The sequence below is a fragment of the Vanellus vanellus genome, assembly GCF_965231255.1.
Source record: "Vanellus vanellus genome assembly, chromosome: 22".
In the NCBI taxonomy this organism is placed as follows: Eukaryota; Metazoa; Chordata; class Aves; order Charadriiformes; family Charadriidae; genus Vanellus; species Vanellus vanellus.
Genome location: NC_138927.1, coordinates 5,036,784 through 5,047,031, shown reverse-complemented (window position 1 = coordinate 5,047,031; position 10,248 = coordinate 5,036,784). Strand labels below are relative to the sequence as shown.

General features: G+C 46.2%; 2 protein-coding genes across 7 annotated transcripts in view; both read left to right on the top strand.

Annotated features, from left to right (window-relative positions):
• Positions 1 to 321: 321 nt before the first annotated feature.
• NCMAP (non-compact myelin associated protein) lies at positions 322 to 2,275 on the top strand (the record flags this gene model as incomplete). The annotated part of the gene is made up of 3 exons (XM_082494054.1): positions 322 to 406; positions 547 to 631; positions 2,134 to 2,275. 3 exons carry the CDS (start codon positions 322 to 324, stop codon positions 2,273 to 2,275), a joined length of 312 nt encoding a protein of 103 aa, XP_082350180.1.
• Positions 2,276 to 7,063: 4,788 nt separating this feature from the next.
• SRRM1 (serine and arginine repetitive matrix 1) overlaps positions 7,064 to 10,248 on the top strand; it is a 20,059-nt gene continuing 16,874 nt past the window's right edge. For all 6 annotated transcript variants that reach the window (XM_082494023.1, XM_082494025.1, XM_082494024.1 and 3 more), the window contains exons 1-2: positions 7,064 to 7,124; positions 9,800 to 9,889. In XM_082494023.1, the coding sequence (XP_082350149.1) occupies positions 7,104 to 7,124; positions 9,800 to 9,889 (111 nt within the window). In that variant the 5' untranslated portion in view covers positions 7,064 to 7,103. The remainder of the gene's footprint in view (positions 7,125 to 9,799; positions 9,890 to 10,248) is intronic.

The following is a 10,248-nucleotide window of genomic DNA, read 5'->3' as shown; positions in this document are numbered from 1 at the left end:
ATATTTATCCAAAACTTGTGTAACAGCAATAATGTTTAGGTAACAATGCATTATATCGTACTTTATCCTATTAATACCGAGCAGTGTATATTGTAAGGCAAATGGCTCAAGACTAGATTGCAGCCAAATTCCCATTGACTTCAGCAGGGCCAGATTTTCACTGCTATGAAAATATTAAGACCCCCAGTTCAGCGAGCCTGCACTTAGCGAGCTCTGAATCTTTAATGGGTTGTTGCCTAATTATCACTGAATTGTGCTGTCAAATTTTGGTTAATATTTTATGAACTCACTCTTCTTCTTTTATTCTGTAGCCGAATCAAGATGACGACAGCCGCACCACTGATCAATAATACTCAGTTCTCAGTAAATGTGACCACAAAGTCTCAAGAACAAAGTCTCTACCAAAGTAAGAAGTAAGAAAAGAAGTCGGGTGGTGGCTTTTTTTTTTTTTTTTTTTTTAAATGGACCTTGAACTCAGCAAACTTCGAACAGTGCAATGACAGCTTTGTAAATAAGAGTTTTTCTCCCTTTCTGCTTCCCTGTTAGGTTCTGGAGCAATAGTCGCTGCCATCGTAGTAGGAGTGATTATTATTTTTACAGCAGTACTGCTCATATTGAAAACATATAACAGGTATGTGGCCAAGTTCCGCACTTCACTAAGGCGAGACAGGATGAACCAAAATCAGTGTTAGGTGTGCTCTCATCTAACACACCGTTTCAGCATTTGCTGCTGAAAATTCCCAGGAGAAACCAAGCTATAATGTGCTTGATTGAAGTGTCCCGAATCTCAGCGTCCTGCGCCTGAATTGCTCGGCAGCAGACAGAGGTTCTGGGTGGAGGATGCTTGACGGAAGCACTTTTTAGGGATTCCTGTTGACATAGGAAAGGTCTGCTGTGTGCATCAGGGTGCCAGAGAGGAGCTCGACTTCTCATTTTTCAGGGCGGTGGGTTAGACTTTTACGCTCGAGAAGCACTGGCTCGCTGTTTAGTTTCTTTGGGATGAAATCCTGCTTTGTATTGAAATTTCAATATTGTCCCCCAGGGGTCAATACTTGGTCCTATTTTGTTTAATATATTCATTAATGACCTGGATGAGGGGACAGAGTGTATCCTCAGCAAGTTTGCTGATGATACCAAACTGGGTGGGGTGGCTGACACCCCAGAGGGCCGTGCTGCCATCCAGCGTGACCTGGACAGGCTGGAGAGCTGGGCAGAGAAGAACCTAATGAGGTTCAACAAAACCAAGTGCAAGGTCCTGCACCTGGGGAGGAAGAATGCTAGGCACCAGTACAGGTTAGGGGCTGACCTGCTGGGAGATAGCTTGGAGGAGAAGGATCTGGGGGTTGTGGTAGACAGTAAATTATCCATGGCCCAGCAATGTGCCCTTGTCGCCAAAAAGGCCAATGGAATCCTGGGCTGCATAGGGAAGAGTGTGGCCAGTAGGTCGAGGGAGGTCATTCTCCCCCTCTACTCGGCACTGGTGAGGCCACAACTGGAATACTGTGTCCAGTTTTGGGCTCCCCAGTTCAAGAGGGACAGGGAACTGCTGGAGCGAGTCCAGCGAAGGGCAACTAAGATGATTAAGGGCTTGGAGCACCTCCCTTATGAGGAAAGGCTGAGAGAGCTGGGACTCTTTAGCCTGGAGAAGAGAAGGCTGAGGGGAGACCTTATTATGGCATACAAGTATCTTAAGGGTGGGTTGAAGAAGGATGGAGCCAGGCTCTTTTCATTGGTTCCAAGTGACAGGACGAGGGGCAATGGGCACAAGTTAGAACACAGGAAGTTCCGTTCGAATACACGGAAACAGTTCTTTACGGTGAGGGTGACAGAGCACTGGCACAGGCTGCCCAGGGAGGTTGTGGAGTCCCCTTCCCTGGAGATTTTCAAGACCCGCCTGGATGCAGTCCTGAGTAATGTGCTCTGGGCAATCCTGCTTTAGCAGGGGAGTTGGACTAGATGATCTCTAGAGGCCCCTTCCAACTCTGATAATTCTGTGATTCTGTGATTCTGTGATTCTGTGATTCAGTAGCGCTTCAATGTAACCTGCTTCCGCAGGAGCCTTCCCAATACTTACCGTGGGCGAGACCACAACACGTGCCAGCCCGGGTGACAATTTCATTTTTCCTTTTACAGGCGCATGAGAGTGAAGCGGGAGCTGGAACCCAAACCCACCAAAACAGCAATGCCACCTGCTTCGGGGCAGAACAGCAACAGCCCCTCTCAGCATCCTACCGTGACTTTCATTCCTGTGGACATCCACATGCAGAACAGGTAACTGGGAAAGTCCGGCCTCCCCACGAGGGAAGAGGGATGGAATTCTTATTTACGTGGACCTGGGACTCCTCAGCACAGCAACGCTGCAATTGGAATAGCAATGAGCTGTTATTTGGTCTATAGATTGCAAATAATCCTGCTTTCCCTCTTTGGGAGGAAAAATAAGGTCTGGACACTTTTTGTATGACTGAAATCAACCGGTGGAGGCATACAAATCATCAGAAACACAGTGAGCCTTCTTACAGAGCTCTGGGTATGGAGACACCAAATAAACCAAGCCCATTCTTTGGAAGAAAAGACGCACACTCGTTTTGTGGAGCTTTTGCTTACTTGGAGAGTTTGAGCTTTTTCTGTTCTGCAATGACTGGAAGGAAAATTGGGACACGCAAGCTACAGCTCAGGTTGAACCTGGGTTTGTTATGATTTATGTGAAACAGGTTTGTAGTCTATTTTATATACATGATGGATAGTAGAGGAAGTATCAAAATTGTATTTATCTGTATTCATCCTTTGTGTTTTTAATGCCACGTACGTATGGTTTGAGATAAAAAAGTTACTTTTTATTTTCAAGTATTTTTACTATATTTCTATGAACTTGGTAACCTATCCATTGCCAGGTGAACTCAACGTCTAAGGGTTTTCACTCTCATGCCAAGAATTGCTTTAGGTTCATTACTGGAGTTACCTTAGAATGTTTTGTCTTACACAAAATCTGAGAAGTTCTCTAATAGAAAAAGTAAGCATGGAAAGGCAGTATAAACAAGAGAGGCTTTATGCAGCTACTATGCACAACTCACATCCTGAAACGCTTTGTTCTCTAATGCAGACTAGGCTGGAACTATTTTTAGCATTTTTTTTATTCTAGAAAGTAACCGAAAGTGATGTTGTTTTGCAAGTGTGATGATTGTGGGTGTACAGTACTGCAACAAAGAAATTCCCAAGGACACTCACAGCCCACTGAGTGGGAACACACTGCAGCATTGTCAGACAGTCAGTGGCCGATTGTCTCGAGTGTGTGTATCAGAGCAGCTCTGAAGCACTCCTGACAGGGCAGATGGGAAGGATTAGGAAGAATCACAGAACCATAGAATGGTTTGGGTTGGAAGGGACCTTAAAGCTCATCCAGTCCCACTCCCTGCCCTGGGCAGGGAGACCTCCCACCAGCCCAGGTTGCTCCAAGCCCCATCCAACCTGGCCTTCAACACCTCCAGGGATGGGGCAGCCACAGCTTCTCGGGGCACCCTGCACCAGGGGCTCACCGCCCTCAAAGTAAAGAATGTCTTCTCACTCCATGCCCTCATCTTATCACTCCATGCCCTTGTAAAAAGTCCCTCCCCAGCTCTCCTGGAGCCCCTTTAGGCACTGGAAGGGGCTCTAAGGTCTCCCCGGAGCCTTCTCTTCTCCAGGCTGAACGCCCCCAACTCTCTCAGCCTGTCCTCAGCGGAGTTGAGGAGCTAAACCTTGTCTTAATTAGAAGTACGTCAGGCTCTGAGAAACAGCTCCACTTTGACAGACACATCTTAAATTTTATGGAGCCACTCACTGGAATGGCTGGACGAAGCCAAGCCAGCGGTGCTGTAGCAGTTGCAGTCGGGATTTATTGTATGGTGTGTGTCTTGCATTGAGACGCTGCCAGCGGTGAGCTCTAGGCTGCTGTGGCCTTTAGAGGGCTCCAGCCTGGTTGTTGCCCTCAGTAAAACTGTTATAGGGTTATTTTAACGTCTTTTGGGGAGCTGGAGAGAGATATGTTACTCTTGTCTAACTGAATTGATCGCAGAGAGCCTCCAGCTTCAAAGCTTTTTGTCCTGCATGGGTTCACTTGCTGTGCCCCCCAACACTGTCACACGTCACCAATAGTTACATCCTTAAGTCATGCGGTGCCAAAACAAAGCTGACCATTCTCAGAGGAAAGTGGTGAAGGACTGGGGGAATAAGTTGATATATTTTTTCCAAGATGTGAATGCATCTCTTGAACAGGTAATTTTTACTGACTGGTATTTTTGTGTAGAAACTCTATTCAATAACTTTGCAAATTTTTTTTTTTGTATAAAACTGGAGCACAGTTTTAATTCCAAACTAAATATTAAGACAGCTGTTTGTGAAGTTTCTAAATCTCGTTGTAAATATTTTACTTGTCCTAGTTCTCTAACTTATTTTTTGTGGCAGCAATGATTGATGTAATAATTCAGAAGGGACTGCAGGTCCCAATTTAATTTTTTTCTAAAGATGTAAAAGAGTTGGCCTCCTGTTCCTGCCCCTAGACAGCTAAGGATGTTTTCTGAGCATGTTCCACTGTATCAAAATCAAGATCACTAGGAAAGATCAGCCCCATCTTACTGTTGTTTTTTAATGTTACCAGCCAGACCTACTTCTAGCAAATTTTGTTTACTTTCCATTTACAGAATTTCAAAACAATGAAGTTCACTTTGCTTCACTGAAGCAGAATAAGCAGTATTTCTCTAAGCAATTCTAGATTAGTAGAATTACTATTATTGGCAGGAGAATTACTGTCCTGGCCACACTAGCATTGCTCAATCAGAAAAATTCAAAGCGTGCTGTTTTACCAGTAAAATTTGCCTTATATTGGCACAACCTGGGAGGCCCCCACAATCCGTTCTGACTCCTGTCAGCAAAATCCAGAGCTTATGCTGACCAAGCAAAATCACCTTCTTAAGAAACAAAACTCACTGTATTTCCACTGCACTACCACTATAACGCTTGTGTAATTTGCTGTGGATTTAACAGTTTTCCAGGAACAATCCCACTCCGTCCTTGCCCTGTAATAGCAGCAGCTGCAGCGCTGATTTGACCTGCCCTGTCGAGGCACTCAGCTTCCACTTTCAGACCCCTAGTTTTTGGAAAAAGCTCACCTCTAGCTGCCTTTGTGTGCAGACTTGCCATCAGGTAAACCTGCTGATTAAAAAAAAAAAAAAAGAAAACAAAAAACAAACAAACAAACAAACCAAAACAACTGAAAACTGATATTGCAAATTGGTCTGTTAAAGAAATCCCAGCCCATGTAAGCCTTTGGAGAGAACAGGCAATGTAACAGCTCTAACAAGCTCGTTAGAGATTATTCACGAAGCTCTGCAAATTAATACAAAGTTGAACCCTCAGCGCACAGTGCCTCAGAGTGCCTTTTTGCTGAGCAGTGCGATACAAGCCACCTTTCTAGTTCCTTACCCTGTTCTTTGGTTAAATTTCTCTCTTTAAAATATGCCAGCGGGGCTGTATTCAGCAGTGACAATGAGAACATTTGGTCTGCAGGTCATATAAAGAAATATTGCTTTTTTTTTTTTTTTAAGGGCATACTCTATAATCGGTCTGCAGTGTGTGTTGCAAGAACGAGTTGTTGTTTTTTTTTTTCTTGCTCCTAAAAGTCTTGTGGAATTTATGGCTTCAGCAGCTGGATCCTTCATTCTCACAGCTGGCACTTTACTGATGCAAGTACACTAGTAAAATATTTCCGTTTTTCACTTCTGGGTCCTGTTTCCCTAAAACTCTGCAAGGCAGCTTTCACCCCTTCTGGATCTGTCACTGACCTCCCTTCAGCAAAGAGCACGTAGCTCCACCTAGTGTCCTCCTCCCAACTAACGGGTTGCAACTCGGATTTCTCAACGGGCAAAACCATAAAGTAATTCAAAGTTCAGTTGCCAAGTTTACTAAATTTCAGAAACTACCCAGCCCAGTCCCCCTTCCCTGTACTCCACGGTGCCTGGACAGTTACGGAGCTGAATTGAACGCTACCCCAAGCTTGGGTGTGCAAAGTGCAGAGGTTTGTGATCACTGGAAGTTTAAGCAGATTAAAATGTAAGAATGTTCTTTGGGTCTTTACCTGCGTGCCGTAAGTTAATTTATTTTCCAAAAAGACATCTGTAAAAAGGACGTGTCTATCACATGTGACACGTAACTGATGACTGATAAAGGAAGCAGCTGTTGTGCTTCAAGTATAATCTAACTTTATTTAAAGGAACCTATTATTTCCTTTTTAAAGATAAAGGACGCACAAGTTTATTTTCAACAAAACCCAGGGCTGTTACTTTGGATAAACTTGTATTAACCCTAGTGGACTGTGACTTTACTCTCCCTTCCTCTCGCACGTCTTTCAACCAGTAATGTGCCACACACCAGTTTTGCCTGAACAAGATTTGCCGTTGAGCGGGACGGAGGGCCGGGCTGCTCGTGACCATCTCCAACAGGGTAATTAACTAAACAGAGCCCACAGCCTTTACTGACCGGGCAGAGCGGTGTGCATGCACCCCCCTGTAGTGCTCACGTACGAGCCGACCACTACGGGGCCCAAGAGGCGCGGGCAGAGGCCTGGGCCGGCGTCACGGCCCCTCCAGGCCCCGGTGGAGCGCCAATCCCGCTGTCTTCTGTGGGGCCGCATGGGCCCAGGGGCGGCTGTTCTGCCGAGGAAGAATCCGAGCTAAGGTGAGGCAGCAATTCTCGAGGAAAGAGAGGCGGGAAAGGGCCACCGCCGCCGCCGCCATGGCCAATATGGCCGTTACCCGCCGCGCATGCGCCGTTGGCCATGAGCGCCCAGGTCAACATCTCGCGAGAGGAGGATTCACCCCACCCGCGCGCCGGGAAAGGACGCCTTACATCCGCCCCCTCACCCCGGCGGAACGCCGCGTTTTCTGATTGGCCGACTCACGCGCGCGCACCGACCCTCCGCGGCCGCAGCCACCAATCGGCAGCCGTCGGAGAGCCTTTGCGGAGCGCCCGGCTCCGCCCCCTTCGCGAGGAGCGTGCGAGGGGGCTCGCGGGCGCGCGGTGCACGCCGGGACGGCAGCGCGCTGCGACCAGGAGGAGGCGGAGGAGGCAAGATGGACGCGGGGTTCTTCCGCGTAAGTGCCGGCCTCAGGGGGAGCCGGGCGGGCGGGGAAAGCGGCCGGGCAGCCCCGGCGAGGGGCGCGGGGCCGAGCCGGGCCGCCGCCGGCCCCGCCGCCCGCGGGAGAAGCCGTTGGCGCTGCGGTCCCCTGAGGAAGCGTCGCCGTGCTCCCCCCCCCCCCCTCCCTTCCCCGCCCCCGCCCTGCGCAGGCTCCTGTGAGGAGCCGCCGTGAAGAAAATGGCGGCGGGAAGAAGGCCGGTGCGGCTCGGCCCATCTGCGAGGCCGCGGCGCCGGGGGCCTGCAGGGAGAGGAAGGGGGGAGCGGCCGGGAGGGGATTCGTCGCCTCAGGCCCGGGCTCGCCGGTTGCTCGGTGCGCGGTGGGGGTCAAATGTTCCTCCCTCGGCGCCGCCGAGGGCCGCGCTCGGCCGGTGCGGCCTGCGACCGCCGGTTCCTGCGCTAGGCCTCGGGGCGGCCGGGCCTCTAACCCCGCCGGGGGAAGAGGGGTCCCCCCGCGTTGGGACTGGCCCTGTGTGGGCTTATGTCACGACCGTCTGCCGAGCTGAGCTCTGACGGCCCTTAAATACGAGGAAGTGTGGGAGAAAAGGCTGAGGGGGCAGATGGGAGATGAACCTGATTTTGCAGTGAAATGCGTTTTGGTGTCCATGTTCAAAGCAAATAAACACAACTGCCCCTTTTTTTCTAGAGAGAATTTTTTAAACTGACACACAGGTTGTTAAATGTATGCGAAGCAAAAAGAAGTTATGCTTTATTTTTAGATTGGTGTTAGATTTTTTTTTATTCCACTTTATTTTTATTCCACTTTCTGTGCTGTATTTTCTGCAGAGACTATTAAACAGTAACCTGCCTAGGGTATATTTCCTTTCAGTCTTTTCTCCTGTTAATTAGAATGAACCTAATTTTTGGAGGTTTGTTGATAGTTTTGCAAACCAATTTATTTTTCCAAGATTCATTCACTCGTTCAGCCCTATTATTTTGTATTCCTGCAACTAGGATGCTTTTAAAACATGAGGACACGCATATCCTTCACTTAATTTAATTTTGTCTTAACGTACTAGCCTGAGAAAAAGAATTACAAGTTAAATCTACACTTATTCTGTCTAATGCAATTGTTTAAACATTTACAAATCAAGTAGTTGTAATTGACAGCAGAATTACTGGGACTGAAAACACTGAATTAGAAGTCTAATATTCTTTTAAACTGGCCTGTGAAAGGAAATTGTTTGTAAAAACAAGCAGCATGGCACTGAAGCAGGGCTGTCAGACAGTGTTCTGGTTTAGTTTTAGTCTGTGTTCAGAAGAAACCAAAATTATTGTGGAAAATACAGAAATGCAGCAGAGCAGCATTTTGGACTCACCTTATCAAGAAAACTGCTATTAATAATTCTTTCAGTTCTTTACACTTCTGTAAAGTTGTCGGTGCAAACTCTTTTGTTTCTGCCGTGAAATTCCTGTGATACTGGGCTCTGTCTTGTTTGGTTCCCATCACTGATTGCCATGTGTTACGAGCAGGTTAAGAAAAACTTCATTCCTTTCCGTTTCACTTCTGGGTCGTGAAAGACAGAATTACAAAAAAAAGTATAGGACATTAAATTCTTGGGTGATCTGACAAGTACTGCATTTGTCACTAATTTGTAAGCCACACAGTAGCCTGCAAATATTGTAAAGAGTTTTAAACCGACTTAATCCTGGTAAGCGCCTGTGCAACAATTGGTTGTTAGGATTCCTGTGTTCCAGAACAGCAAATAGGAATGTTAATAGTTTGTTCCTTTGACTTTTTAATCACGTTACCTTGCTAATTGAAGGTGCTTTCTTATCAAATGAAGTAGTTAGGTTACCTTAGAATTTGAGCTTTTTCTTATTTATTACCTTTTGGTTCCTTAGCAGCTCGTATTATTGCTCGTACTCAACCCCTTCTGTGTGCAGGAAATTGCATGTATTAAATTCCTGTGTTTTCCATCAGTCAGGTTGGTTTCCTGAATAAACTTCACTTCACATGTGAACTGTGGGTTTGTTTCGAATCATTAACAGGTCATCGGTATTTGGATGCAGTTCTGCGTATACTCTTGTTCATGTGTGGTTCTGTTTACTTGTGTGCAAGTAAATTTTCCAGAACTGGACTTCCAAGCCTTTCAATTCCAAATGAATTAATCTATAGTTTCTGTTCAAGAAAGTGGAACGAGTTGGTGAACTTTAACAGAGCGTGATCAATAAAATAGTATTCTTTGTACTCTTGCTGGCTTCATGTTGGCTCATTTGCTTCAGAGAAATTTACCCAAAGGTTTTATAGATGTCACTGTAGACAAATATGACACTTTTGTTCTTGGACAGAGGAAAAATAACTTATTCCATCTGAGGAGTTTGTGAATTCCAGCGTAAGTCCTTTTCATAGCAGTTTGACGCTATTGTACTTGTAAATTTGTAAGTAGTATGCCAGGGAGATTATATGATTAACGTGTCACTGTAGAGCTCAGGAGCCTGCTTACCCCTAAATCTTCAGCAGTAGATGAAGACTGTAGTGCTAAAATTGAAAGGTACCTGTAAAGGCTTACTTGCTTACAGAACGGTATGACTGGTGTTGCTGTGCACTGTTCAGTGAAAATATGTGGGAAACTAATACTTGAAGATGGCTGGATGTCATGCAGAGTAAAAATCTTATTTCCTGTGCTTTAGGGAACAAGTGCAGAACAGGACAATCGCTTCAGCAACAAGCAGAAGAAGCTGTTGAAGCAGTTGAAGTTTGCAGAATGCTTAGAAAAGAAGGTAAGTTCATTAAGATGAGATCAGAAGTAAGGCATATGAATCTTATATCATATCATTTTCATCATATGAAAGATGATTCTTAATGGAGTATTTAGATATTGGATGGTACATACAGGAATGCAAAGAATGTCTTTTCCTCGCGGAGGATATATTGGAATATCTGCTTGAGCATCAAAAATACAGTAGTAATATATCTGGAGTACTGTGCCCAGCTCGGAGGCCCTCAACATAAACAGGACATGGACTTCTTGGAGTGGGTCTAGAGGAGGCTATGAAGATGCCCTGAGGGCTGGAGCACCTCTTGTGTGAGGACAGGCTGAGAGAGTTGAGGTTGTTCAGCCTGGAGAAGAGAAGGCTCC